The 13,049-nt window shown below is 66.1% G+C and overlaps 1 protein-coding gene across 3 annotated transcripts; it reads left to right on the forward strand.

Moving 5' to 3' along the window:
- Positions 1-1,978: 1,978 nt before the first annotated feature.
- RAPGEF3 (Rap guanine nucleotide exchange factor 3) lies at positions 1,979-12,878 on the forward strand. 3 transcript variants are annotated; one of them, XM_053967466.1, is made up of 27 exons: positions 1,979-2,230; positions 5,827-5,880; positions 6,082-6,188; positions 6,271-6,392; positions 6,468-6,642; positions 6,832-6,916; positions 7,169-7,229; positions 7,330-7,406; positions 7,498-7,644; positions 7,742-7,851; positions 8,207-8,295; positions 8,841-8,919; positions 9,117-9,267; positions 9,350-9,432; positions 9,772-9,811; positions 9,930-10,011; positions 10,082-10,228; positions 10,319-10,416; positions 10,565-10,690; positions 10,772-10,953; positions 11,052-11,142; positions 11,288-11,338; positions 11,520-11,607; positions 11,687-11,751; positions 11,934-11,988; positions 12,336-12,407; positions 12,667-12,878. In XM_053967466.1, the coding sequence occupies exons 1-27, from the start codon at positions 1,979-1,981 to the stop codon at positions 12,783-12,785; spliced, it is 2,808 nt and encodes a 935-aa protein (XP_053823441.1). In that variant the 3' UTR covers positions 12,786-12,878. The 3 variants fall into 3 exon arrangements, 2 of the variants coding, with proteins under 2 accessions (XP_053823441.1, XP_053823442.1); XM_053967467.1 differs by having other exon boundaries at positions 2,074-2,230; positions 8,204-8,295; positions 12,667-12,877; XR_008435201.1 differs by lacking the exons at positions 11,520-11,607; positions 12,336-12,407; positions 12,667-12,878 and having other exon boundaries at positions 2,070-2,230; positions 8,204-8,295; positions 11,934-11,948.
- The last annotated feature ends 171 nt before the right edge of the window (positions 12,879-13,049 follow it).

The following is a 13,049-nucleotide window of genomic DNA, read 5'->3' on the forward strand; positions in this document are numbered from 1 at the left end:
GGGGTGAGGGACCAGCGGGCTCAGGGACACCCCAGGGATGTGGGAAATGGATTTGTAGAAAATTTGATGGGCCAAGAAACGCTTATATTGTGTGTTATAATTATATGAGACATAATATTAGATATGTAATTATATAGCTATATGATATTTTAAATATTATAATTAAAGGCATAATATGTTAAATATTAAAATTTTAAATATATATCATATCATGTCATTGCTGGGTCTGAAATGGGATAGGGACGGGTGGGCTGGGATTGGGATTGGAAAGGGTGGATGGGATGGGATTGGAATGGGATGGGAAAGAGTGGGATAGGATAGAATAAGGTGGGATAAAATGGGTTTGGGATGGGATTGGGATAGGGTGAGATTGGATAGGATGGGAACGTGTGGGATAGGATAGGGTAGGATAGGATGGGATGGGATTTGGGATAGAATGGGATTGGAAAAGGTGGGATAGGATAGAGTGGGATAAAATGGAATGTGGTAGGGTGGGAAGGATGGGATTGGGATAGGAATGGGATCGGAATGGGGTGGTGGAAGCCTCAGCCAGGAGAGGAACCGCCCGCAGTCCCCCCGCGGGGCTAGGGCAGATGCTTCTCCTTCAGCTGCCGGGGTGGGGCTGCCCGGGCTGCAGGAGCTACTGCCTTCCTCAGGCCTCTTCCTCCTTCCCTTAATTAGCTCTGATTTGCATGGGGGGACGTGTCTGTGCACGGCCGGGATCCCGCGCCCGTGCCCGTCCGAGGGAAGAGCCCCGGGAGCAACTCCGGGGTCACGGGGCAGCTCCTGGAGGGGGGGACCCCAGCCCGGGGGAGGTTCGTGTGATCCCGGAGCCTCCAGGAATCCCGGGAAAAGCCTCCTCGGCCTCCAGGCGCTCGCAGAGGCAGCGGGGGGAGGGATCAGGGGGGAGGAAGGATCAGGATCGTGTCCCTGTCCCACTGCTCAAGGCCAGGCTGGGCGACCCCATCCCGGAGGGACAGATTTGGGGAACCCGGTGTGACCCTCAGAGCTTCTTGGGTGCCTGGGCAGGAGGGGCAGCAGGGGAGGCTCAAGGCTCTTTCCCCAAATTCCTCGAATCCAGCTGATGTTTCCCATCCCTGCTCCAGCTGGGGTGGGGGTCGATTTAAAGGCAGATTTGAATTTAAAAAATGGGATTTATTTCAGAAGTAAAGGCTCTTTTTGGCAGAAACACCTTTCCTTTTTCGCCAAAAAACCCAGCAAAAGCTCTCCCAGGACCACTGGGCCTCGCTCCAGCTTTGCTGCTCCGGCTGGGGGCTGGGGGGCACCTCCCCAGTACGAACCATTCCCAGTGCAAACCATTCCCAGTATGAACCATTCCCAGTACGAACCATTCCCAGTACAAACCATTCCCAGTGCAAACCATTCCCAGTGCAAACCACTCCCAGTACGAACCATTCCCAGTGCAAACCATTCCCAGTGCAAACCATTCCCAGTACGAACCATTCCCAGTACGAACCATTCCCAGTATGAACCATGCCCAGTACAAACCATTCCCAGTGCAAACCACTCCCAGTATGAACCATTCCCAGTAAGAACCCCCTCCCTCTTCCCAGCCTCTCTGGGTCCCGTTTCCCCCAGCAGGCTGGGCAGGGCAGGGCAAGGGAGCCCCCTGTGACCCCCCCCAAACCCCAGGTTTGAGGTACTCAGGGACCCCTGGAGACCCCCAAAACCCAGGCCCGGGGTCCCGGGGTGACCCGGGGGTCCCGGGGGTCCCGGGGGGTGGGGGCTCTGCCTCCCCCCATCGCGGCGCGGGGGTCCCCCCCAGCCGCGGGGTCCCGGTGCGGGGCCGTGGGAGCCGGGGAGGGGCCGCGGGCGGAGCTCCCGTGCCCGGGGCGGGCCCGGCGCGGCGGCGGCGGCGGCGGAGCCGCTCCGGAGCCCGGCCCCGTCCCGAGGAGCCGCGGAGCAGCCCCGGGGCCGTGGCCGCGATGGCCTCGCCCCCCCCCGCCGCCGCCGCCGCATGAAGGTGCGCGGGGCCGGGCCGGGGGGAGCGGCCGGGGGGGCGCGGAGGGGCGCGGGGCCGGAGCGAGCGGGGCTGGAGCCGGGAAGCGGCGGCGCCGCCGCCCCCCCGCAGCCCCCCGGGGGTCCCGGCGCGGACGGAGCCCGGCTCTCGGGGCTGCTCAGGAAGATGCACTTGTTCCGGAGCTCCAGCTACGAGGTGCGGCTGGAGGGGGCCGGGGGGAGCCTGCCCCGCATCCAGGGAATCCGCTGGGTGAGTGGGGCCGGGGCGAGCGTGTCCCGAATCCAGGGAATCCACTGGAGGATTGGGGAGCGTGTCCCAAAATCCGCTGGGTCCGTGGGGAGTGGGGGAGTGTGTCCCAAATCCCCTGGGTCAGTGGGGCCGGGGTCTCCCCAGCACCGAGAATCCGGGGATAAGAGGAGGGGAGGGGGCCCAGGAGTGCAGGGAGCCAGGTGAGGGTGGAAGGAGCCAGGTGAAGGCACAGGGAGTGAATTCAGGCGTGCAGGGAGCCAGGTGAGGGCACAAGGGGCCATGTGAGGTTGCAGGGAGCCAGGTGAGGGCACAAGGGCCAGGTGAGGCTGCAGGTGAGCTGCGCAGGCTGCACACTTCCCCAGCCGCCCGCCCCGGGCCCATCTCTGGGCGGAGCGGAGCGGAACGAGCGGCCAGGCGTGAAGCGAGCCCGGTGCCAGGTGCCCGGCGGTGCATCCCAGCAGGAAGGACGTTCCCGGGGGAGACATTCCCGGGGGGACATGCCCGGGGGAACATTCCCGGAGGGACATTCCTGGGAGCGTTCCCCCGCTCCCCCAGCCCGTTCCCGCAGCAGGGATTTGTCCCCTGGCATCGCATCCTCCCCGCTGGCCCCGGGAGCTGGGGGGGTCCCGGGGGTCCCAGGCCCTGCTCTCGGCCCCTCGTTGTCCCCTCTAGGCGGGGAGGTGACCCTGGAGCCCTGGCAGAGCTTCTGGAGCTTTGTGTCCTTCTCCTTCCCACACTGCTTGACCTGGGACACTTTTCAAGAAGAAAGTGGAATTGTTTTAGGGGACAACTCCCCTTTGGGCATTTCCGTGCAGCAGAAGCTCCTTCCCAGATAAGAGTTTTCCTCGCTTTTTCCTTTGCTTCCCGATTTATTTTTCTCTCCAAAACTTTTAGGAACGGACTTTGGGGAGGGCTTTTGAGGGGCAACTAAGCATGGGAAGCTGGGCGAGCAGCAGGCCTGGAGCATTCCTGGGATAAACTGGGATCAGTCCCAGCAGCCCTGGCAGCAGTGGCACCTGCGGCGTGGCAGGAGCGTCCCCTCTGTGGGGACACCCGGGGATCGAGGGGACTGGAGCCGATCCCAGCAGGGAAAGGGGGATTTTGTCCCAGCACAGCCATTCCTGGGGCAGGTGAGCAGCAGGGAAGTGCCTCAGGAGCCATGCTATTGTCCCTTGTCCCCGTCGCTGGAAGCTCCTGGAAACTCCTCCCGGCGTCCTCATCCCCCTTGGGGATCTGATCCCAGCGCCAGCAAATCCCTCCCAGCTCCAAAGGATGGCGGTGTCCCCAAGCGGCTCCGTCCTCCGTCCTTCCCAGGGGACAAGTGCCACCGTGCCAGCCACAAGTGCCACCATGCCAGCCCCCGCCGTGTCTCTGGCAAGGACAGCGGAGCCGGAGCGGGTCCCCGACTCTGTCCCGGGGGTGCCGAGATCAATCCTGGGGGACGCCGAGATCAATCCCAGGGGATGCCGAGATCAATCCCAGGGGATGCCGAGATCAATCCCAGGGGACGCCGAGATCAATCCCAGGGGATGCCAAGATCAATCCCAGGGGATGCTGAGATCAATCCCGGGGGACACCGAGATCAATCCTGGGGGACGCCGAGATCAATCCCGGGGAGTGCTGAGCCCCATCCCGGGGGACACTGAGCCCCAGCCAGCGGTCGCGCCTGCAGAGGCTGCGGAGGCTGCGGATGGGCGAGGACTTTCTCCGGAGCCGTAAGGCCCGAAATAGCCGTGCTTGTTTTCCTCGGGATCCCAAACAAAAGCGGCCGCGAGCGCGGAACGGCCGCTGGCGGCCTTGGCTGGGCGCCCGGCGCTGCCGGAATCCTGGAGAAAGGCAGGATCCCGGCGTGTCCCGTGGGCAGGAAGATGGAAAAGGCAACTCCTTAGGAAGCTGCTTGAAGCGATGCCGTGACAAGGAGGGGGGGTTGGGGGGCATCCTGCAGGTCCCGACCCCTCCAGGGAGGGGGTCTGGGGACAGCAGGAGGGTTTGGGTGATCCCAGAGCTGTCCCAGCAGTGAGGAACCCTTGGGAAGGAGGAATCTGATCCTTGAGCGAGGATTTTGTGTCTCTTTCGGTGTCCTTGGAGCGTGGCAAAGCCTGGCTCTGTGCCCCAAGGACAGAGCTCGCTGCTGGGGGACAGCAGAGTCCCTTGGGGACCTGGGCAGCAGGACATGTGGGGTGACACCTGGACCCACAGGGTGGCACGAACCTGCTGCACCCAGGAGGTGACAGGGACCTCCTGCACCCACAGGTGACAGGAACATCGTGCACCCACAGAGGTGCCAGGGACATCCTAGACCACAGGGTGACAGGGATCTCCTGCTCCCAGGGGTGACAGGAACCTCTGGCTCCCACGGGGTGACACAGATCTCCTGCACCCACAGGTGACAGGAACATCATGCACCCACAGAGGTGCCGGGGACATCCTACACCCATGGGTGACAGGGACCTCTGGCTCCCACGAGTGACAGGGAACTCCTGCACCCACAGGGTGACAGGGATCTCCTGCTCCCACGGGTGACAGGGACCTCTGGCTCCCACGGGTGACACCTCCGTGTCCCCGGAGCAGCTCCACGCCCCGGCCACCTCCCGACTCCCGTTGGCAAACATTTGCTTGGTGCGGTTCCTGCTCCCCACGGCCGTCACGGGGCTCGGCAGAGTTTGCAGAACACCTGAGTCACCGTGTGCCTGCCTTCGGGACACTGTGGCCAGCTCAGGAGCGGTGTCCCAGCTTTGGTGACACCATGGCCAGGTGACACACGTGCCCTGGGACCTGTAGCGTTCCCAGAGCTGCTCGTTTCCCACTGGCTCCTCTAATTCCTCCTGAGCCCACTGCGAAGTGCTGGGAGCAGGTGGAGGCTCAGCCTCGAGGATTCTGCACTAATTAACTCCTGCCCTCCTTAATTGGAAATCCATCCAGACTGTCCCCCTGCGCTGGGATTGCTCCAACCTCCCCTGCCCAGAGCCCACAGACCCCGGGAGGATCCCTCAGACGCCGCTTTTTGGGATCCCTCCCGGGAGCTGCGGGGCCCCCACAGCCAGGAATACCCGGAGAGGACCCCAAAATCCCCCTGGGGGTGCCCCCCGTGCGAGTGGGTGTCCCTCGGAGGGGCGGCCGTGCCCCGTGCCGGGTGAGTGCTCCCGCTGCCGGGAACTGGTCTGACGGGTGCGGGCCGAGCTTGTTTATCCAGGGCCGTGGCCAGGCGGGAGCTCGGGTGCCTCGGTCCCTGCGGGCAGCGCCGGCACTGGGGCTCGGCCACCTTTGCCCCCCGATCCGGGCGGGGCTGCGGGGACAGGGGCTCGTCCCTCCGTGCCTTTGTTTTTTTACCTGGAGCATCCCCGAGGGGGACAGCTGGGAGAAAAATGAGGTGGAGAGGAGGACTGGAGTCAGGAAATGGGTGCTGGGTTCAGAATTTAGGTGCTGGATTTGGGTGCTTGATTCAGGATTTGGGTTCTGGATTCAGGATTTGGGTGCTGCCCTCTCACCTGGTGAAGAGCTGGGGCTGCTCTGGGGGTGTCAGAACCCCCCCCCCCACTGTGTGGGGTGATGGGGACACAGCAGAGCCCCCACACCCCTCCCCTTTGGTTTTCCAGACCCCTCTCCTGGACTCGGAAACCAGCCTGGACTATGGCCACAGCATCACCCAGGTGGGGGGCCAGGGAAGCCCCCGGAGACTGAATTTGGGGAGGCTGGGGGGGTGAGGGGCTGGAGCACCCCCACATCCCAGCGCCATCGGGATGCTCCTTGGGCATTCCTGGGGTGGGCGATGGCGATCCCAGGGCACTGGGGGGACAGGTGACAGCCCAGCCCCCCACCCACGACCTCCCTTGTCCCCCTGCCACCCTCAGGCGTCCTCAGAGAAGATCTGGAGGGCCGGCAAACTCCTCTTCGCCCACCTCAGCAGCTCCCGGCCCGGCCTCATCCGCGACCACAAACACCACCTGCGGCACCACCGGTGCGACGGGGGCTGGGGGGACCCGCGAGGGGCTCCAGGGGTGCTGTCCCGGGGGGTTCTCACCCTCTGTCCCCCTCCCCAGGCAGTGCTGCTCGGGGAAGGACTTGGTAGATTGGCTGCTGAGCGCCGGCGTGGCCGTCCAGACGCGCGGCCAAGCCGTGGGCATCGGGCAGGTGCTAGTGGATGGAGGGGTCCTGACACACGGTGAGGGCTCTGGGGGGGCTCTGGGGGGCTCGGGGGGGGTGCAGAGCCGAGCTGACGGCTGCTGTCCCCCTGCAGTGAGGCAGGAGTGGCACTTCCAGGACAAGGACACGCAGTTTTACCGCTTTGCCGAGCTGGAGCTGAGCCCCGAGCCTGGCGCGGGGCCGCGGGACCCCGAGGAGCTGCTGGAGGCTTTGGGGTTCCTGGCCCAGCTGGGCCCCGATGCACTGCTCTCCATGGCCCTGCGCAAGCCGTGAGTGCCCCCGGGGACCGGGGGGGCTCCTTTGTACCTTCTGGAATCTTTTTGGACCGTGCTCGGGGGGTCTGGAGCAGCCACGGGGCTGCTGCGGGTGGGGCGAGCCAGCAATGTCACCCGAGGAGGGAGGGGGGCTGTGACCTGGGTGGGGGGCACAGGGAGCCGCTGACCCCCCGGCCCCCCCAGGCCTGCCCAGCGCACACAGGACGAGCTGGAGCTGATCTTTGAGGAGCTGCTTCACATCAAAGCCGTGGCTCATCTCTCTAACTCGGTGAGCACCGCCGTGTCCCCAAACCCTGCAGGGTCAGGATGTCCCCTGGGCCCCAAATCCTCCTGAGCCCCATCGACTCCTGTCCTGGCATCCTCCCCTGCTCCCCAAATCCTTCCACACCCCTTTCCTTCCTATCCAAGCATCCTCTCCCGATAGTCCCTGTGTGTCCCTCGGCACCTCCCCCACCACTTCCCGGTTCCCTGTGTCCCCTGCTGGCCCAGCCGGGGGTGACAGCGCTGTCCCCTGGCGCAGGTGAAGCGGGAGCTGGCGGCCGTGCTGATGTTCGAGGGGCACCAGCGCGCGGGCACTGTCCGTGAGTCACTGGGGGCGCTCGGGGTCCCCAGCCTGGGGACACCGGAGCCGTTCCCAAAATTGTGGATTTCCCCCCTGCCTTTTCCCGGGCGCTGTCCCAGTGTTTAGCCAAGGTGACAAAGGCACCTCCTGGTACATCATCTGGAAGGGCTCAGTCAACGTGGTCACCCACGGCAAGGTGGGTTTGTCCCCATGCTGGAGGGACACCTTGGGGACACTCCAGGGACACCCCAGTGCCACCATCCCTCACCCCCCCATGCTGTCCCCAGGGCTTGGTGGCCACCCTGCACGAGGGGGACGACTTCGGGCAGCTGGCACTGGTGAATGACGCCCCGCGGGCGGCCACCATCCTCCTGCGCGAGGACAATTGTCACTTCCTGCGCGTGGACAAGCAGGACTTCAACCGCATCCTCAGGGTGGGCCCGGGGGGCTCCGTTCCCCGCCGGTTTTGGGGGAGATTTGGGGGGGATTTTGGGGAATCCCGGCCGGGCTGACGGTGGGATCGTCCCCCAGGACGTGGAGGCCAACACGGTGCGGCTGAAGGAGCACGGCAAGGTGGTGCTGGTGCTGCAGAAGGACCTGCAGGGGGGCAGCGGCCAGGCGGCCTCGGCGCGGAGCAGCAGGTGACACCACTGTGCCCCTTGTGGCGGGTGACACCCATGTCCCCGTCCCCCCGGCAGCAGGTGACACCCCTGTCCCGGTCACAGCAGCTGACACCTGTCCCTGTCCCCCTTGTGGCAGGTGACACCCCCATCCCTGTCCCACTCACAGCAGGTGACACCCCCGTCCCTTCCCCCTGGTGGCAGGTGCCACCCCTGTCCCCTGAGCCGCCCCCTCTGCCCTTTCCAGACTCCCTCGGGGCAGTTTTTGGGAGGAACAAAGGGACGAGGAGCAGGGACACCGGCCCGTGGTGCCACCAGCCCGTGGTGGCCCTGCTCGCAGCCGCGGTGTCACCTCCGCCCCTCCTGTCCCCAGTAGGTACCTGGTGATGGCCGGGACACCCGAGAAGATCCTGGAGCACCTGCTGGAGTTCATGAGGCTCGATGCCACCCTCTACGACCCCGTGGGTAGGTGGGGGTGTCCCCTCCGTGTCCCCCCTGTGTGGGGGTGTCCCCCTGCACCGGGGACCGTCCCAGAATCACCCAGAGGGGACAGACGGGGGAATGGCACCGAGCAGGGCTCCTCATTCCCGGTGTCCAACCCCAAACCCCGCTCGTGCCACCCCGGGATCGCCAAAAACCCCAAAAGCCGAGGCCGGGAGAGGGCGGCAGCTGCGGGGCGGGGAGCGGCCGCTCTGCCGCGCCTCTCGGTCTCCCTCTGCCTTCGGAGAGGAGAAACCCGGGCGAGCCGGGAGCCAGGAGATGTCCCCAGCGGGTCACAAATCCCAGCCGGGGACACCGGCGCTGCCTTGTAGCCGATCCCCGGGATCTGCGATCCCACCCTGGATCCCCGGGATTTGCGATCCAGCCCCTCCCGTGGGCTTTAGGAACAAAACCTCCCCCGCCACCAGCGGGGTCCCCGTGGTGGGGACACCCCAGGCCCCCCCCGGCAGGGGGTCCCCGTGTCCCCACGGCGCTGGGGACAGAAGTGACGGTGCCCCGGTCCCTCTCAGACACGCTGCTCGGGGATTTCCTGCTCACCTACACCGTGTTCATGCCGACCTCGCAGCTCTGCCGGGCCCTGCTGCACCAGTATCCTTCTGTGCGGGAACTGGGGGGACTGGGCTATGCCACACGCTGGGGACAGGGACAGCCCTGTCCCTGTCACCTCGTGGGGAGCCCCAGATCCCCTTTTAGTGCTCTTGGGCGCATGCCCATCTCCCGGGGTGACATCCCCGGGGGTTCCCTACCCCTCTCCACGTTTTACTGGTGCCCTTGACTGGTCCCAGTTTCCGCGCGGAGCCGCTGGAGGGCTCGGAGCAGGACAAGGCCACCTATTCCCTGCGGAAGCGGCGCAAAATCCTGCGGCTCGTCAGCCAGTGGGTGCTGCTCTACGGGCGGCTGCTGCAGGGCGACCGCAGCACCACGGCGCTGCTGCAGGTACGGCCAGGGTGACACGGCGACACCGCGGGGGCCGGCGGGGACCGCCCCGCGCTCACCCCCGGGCCCCCTGTCCCCGCAGAACCTGGCGGACCTGGCGAGCCAGGACCCCCAGCTAGGCGGGCTGGCCCAGGAGCAGGGCCAGGAGCGGCGGCGACCCCGAGCGTGAGTCCCCCCAGTGTCCCCTCGTGTCCCCCCAGTGTCCCCCCAGTGTCCCCCGGTGCCACCGCGGGTGCCCGAGGGGCTGCGCTTCCCTAGGGAGGAGCTTTTGGTGCGGCTCTGGTGCCATCTTGTCCCCGGTGTGGGGGTTCCGGCCGTGGGGAGGGTGGCATATGCTACCGGGTGGGACATGGGGGCTCGGGGGTGGCCACAGTCCCACGGGGTGGCCGCAGTCCGGCGGGGTGGCTGGAATCCCGGGGGTGGCCGCAGTCCCCAGGGGTGGCCGGTCCCGGTTCTGATCCCACTGGGAACGGCAGCTCCATCCTCCGCCTTCCCCTCCTGCAGGCTGGAGAACGGTGACAGCAGCGTGTCCCCCCAGCCCAAGGTAGGGACCCCCTGAGGGGTGACAGGACAGGATGTGGGTCCCCTCTGCCCTTTGGGGACACGCCACAGCAGGGGAGGTGGCTGCGGCCGCGTCCTCCCATCTGTCCCACCTTCCCCAGGCCCGGAGCTTGGGAATGTGGCTCGGGAGCCCCGAGGAGGCGATCCTGGACAGTACCTGCGCCTTGAGAGCCCAGGACAAAGGTAGTGCCCCCGCGGAGGGGACCATCCCCCATGGCGCGGGGACACTGAGGTCCCTTTTGTCCCCTCCCAGTGCCCTACGAGATCTTCAGGGCCGACCACTCGTGCCTGGTGACGGTGCTGCCTGTGAACGCCGCGGTGCGGGACGTCCTGCGGGCCCTGGCGCCGCGGCTGCGCCGGGACCGGGAGCACGTCCTGGTCAAGGTGAACTCGGCCGGAGGTGAGGGGACTCCCCTGGGGTGGCCTTGTCCTCGTGCCCAGCCGGGATCTATCCCCCCCTCCAAGCCAGCCCGCCCTTCCCTCCCCGCAGAGCAAGCGGTGCTGCCGCAGGATGCCGTGGGGGTGTTCACAGCACTGGGCCTGAATGAGAGGCTCTTTGTGGTCAACACGGATGAGCTGGGCAACCTGGTGAGTTCGGGGTGGGGGTCCGGGGTGGGCAGCACCAGGTGGACCCCCTCAAGAGGGGTTGGGGGGTGCGGTGCCTTGGTTTGGGGCGTCTGTCCCCCCTGAGGTCCGCTGAGGGCAGGAGGGGTCAGGGGTCCTGTGCCGTGCCCAGACCCCCCACCCTGAGCAGCTGGGCCCCCACGCCGGCTCCTCGGACACCCTGGACCTGATCAGCTCCAAGGATCTGGCCAGCCACCTCACTGACTACGACTGGAACCTCTTCAAGAGCATCCACCAGGTGGGACATCCACCAGATGTCCCCGGGGGCGCGGCGGTGGTGGGGGGTTTCGGGGCGCCCCTCACCTGCCGCCTCTCCCAGGTGGAGATGATTCACTACATCGTGGGGCCGCACAAGTTCCATGAGGTCGCCACGGCCAACCTGGCGCGAGTGATGCGGCGCTTCAACGAGCTGCAGTTCTGGGTGGCCACTGAGCTGTGCCTGTGCCCCGAGCTCGGGCGGAGGGCGCAGCTTCTCCGCAAGTTCATCAAGCTGGCGGCACAGTGAGTCCCTGTCGTTGTTGCTGTCCCTGTCCCCGTGTCCCCATCGCTGACCCGTCCCCGTGTCCCCATCGCTGACCCTTCCCCGTTCCCGCCTGCAGCCTCAAGGAGCAGAAGAACCTGAATTCCTTCTTCGCGGTGATGTTTGGTGTGAGCAACACGGCTGTGACTCGCCTGGCCAAGACCTGGGAGGTGACAGTGGGGGGACAGCAGGGGGGGTCACAGGGGGTGGGACAGCCCCTGCGGAGGGGCTGCCGGGGCTCTCTGGGGTGGGACAAGTGGGGGTTTTTGGGGTGGGACAGGCAGGTACCAGCCCCATGATCCCGTCCCTGCACAGAGGTTGCCCCACAAGATCCGGAAGCTGCACTCGGCCCTGGAGAGGATGCTGGTGAGCGCAGCCCATCCTGCCCCATGTCCCCTTCCCACCCCGTATCCCCTTTCCTACCCCACATCCCCCTTTCTTGCCCCGTCTCCCCCTTCCCTGTGGGATTTGCCCCTGGAGCAATGGCGAGGGGGTGGCACTGTCCCACCCTGTCCCCTCCATCCCCCGTGTCCCTGCCTGTCCCCAGGACCCCTCATGGAACCACCGTGTCTATCGCCTGGCCATGGCCAAGCTGAGCCCCCCCATCATCCCCTTCATGCCCCTGCTGCTCAAAGGTGGGTGTCGGGTTTTGGGGACCCTCTGGGTGTGTCCAGCGCTCCCAGGGGCCCGGCTCTGACCCCTAACCCCCCCCAGACATGACCTTCATCCACGAGGGCAACCGCACCCTGGCCGAGAACCTCATCAACTTTGAGAAGATGGTGAGCGTGGGGTGGTGCCCCCTCCGAGGCTGCTGCTGTGCCCCTGTCCCCTGGCGTGCAGAGCTCTGCCACTGGGACAGCCAGGGGTGTCCTGCTGTGGTCACAGCCATGGCGGGAACAGAGTTTTTGGGGATCCAAGTGGGGCCAGGTGGCAGCAGGTGACCTCTGTGCCTCGCCCGCAGCACATGATGGCCAAGACCGTGCGAGTCCTGCAGCGCTGCCGGGGCCACGCGCACGGTGAGTGCTCCAGGGAGCTGGGGAGGGGGCCTGGAGTGTCCCCTGGGGACAGAACTGAGGCACTGGGGACAGGGCTGAGGCACTGGGGACAGGGCTGAACACCTGGGGACAGGACTGAGGCCCTGGGGACAGGGCTGAGCCCCTGGGGACAGAACTGAGGCACTGGGGACACAACTGAGCCCCTGGGGACAGGGCTGAGCCCCTGGGGACAGAACTGAGGCACTGGGGACACAACTGAGCCCCTGGGGACAGGGCTGAATCCCTGGGGACAGGGGACAGGACTAAACCCCTGGGGACAGGGGGACAGGGGGCCAGGGCTGAGCCCCCGCTCTCACTGTCCCCCCCAGCGCCGCTGTCCCCGCTGCGGAGCCGCTCCCCGCATCGGCCCGAGGACGCCAAGGCCGTCAGGATCTCCACGTGTGCGTCTGGAGTTCCTCAATCGAACCCCTCCCCTGGTTCCAGGGGACCCCCCCAAACCTCTGTGGGGGTCCCCGAGCTGAGGGAGAGGGGATGGAGATGGAGAGATCCATGGAGGAATCCAGGAGCCAGTGCCGGGTGGTGGGGAGGTCTGGGGGGACACAGGGGGATCCGGGGGGGTCCTGCAGGTCTGGAGAGGCTCAGGAGGCTGTGCCGGGGGGGTGGAGGGGACCCCAGCCTTGACCTCGTCCCTCCCCGCAGGCTCGGAGCAGTCGCTGAGCGTGCGGAGCCCCGTGTCCACCTGGGCCTACCTGCAGCACCTGAGGGCCATCGACAGCCAGAAGGAGCTGCTGAGGCTCTCCCGGGAGCTGGAGCCCTGAGGGAGCAGGGATGGAGCAGGGATGGGGCCCCAAGAGAGAAAGGGGGCCCGGAATGGGGATGGGGGCCTGGAGAGGGATGGGGTCTGGAGTGAGGATGGGGGCCCAAAGCAGGGACAGGGGTCTGGAGTGAGGATGGGGGTCCAGAGTGGGGATGAGTACCCAGAATGGGAATTGGGGCCCGGAGTGAGGATGGGGGACCTGGAATGGGGACAGGAGTCCAGAGTGGGGATGGGGGCCCGGAACAGGGATGGGGGCCCGGAATGG

This window comes from Vidua chalybeata, chromosome 30 (assembly GCF_026979565.1).
Source record: "Vidua chalybeata isolate OUT-0048 chromosome 30, bVidCha1 merged haplotype, whole genome shotgun sequence".
Classification (NCBI taxonomy): domain Eukaryota; kingdom Metazoa; phylum Chordata; class Aves; order Passeriformes; family Viduidae; genus Vidua; species Vidua chalybeata.

Bases quoted from the DNA above. Each gene is read 5' to 3' on its own strand.
- RAPGEF3 (XM_053967466.1), top strand. From the start codon at position 1,979: ATGAAGGTGCGCGGGGCCGGGCCGGGGGGAGCGGCCGGGGGGGCGCGG. The intron at 8,296-8,840 runs GTAGGTGGGGGT...GGTCCCTCTCAG, and splicing joins CACCCTCTACGACCCCGTGG to ACACGCTGCTCGGGGATTTC. The intron at 10,229-10,318 runs GTGAGGGGACTC...CCCTCCCCGCAG, and splicing joins CAAGGTGAACTCGGCCGGAG to AGCAAGCGGTGCTGCCGCAG.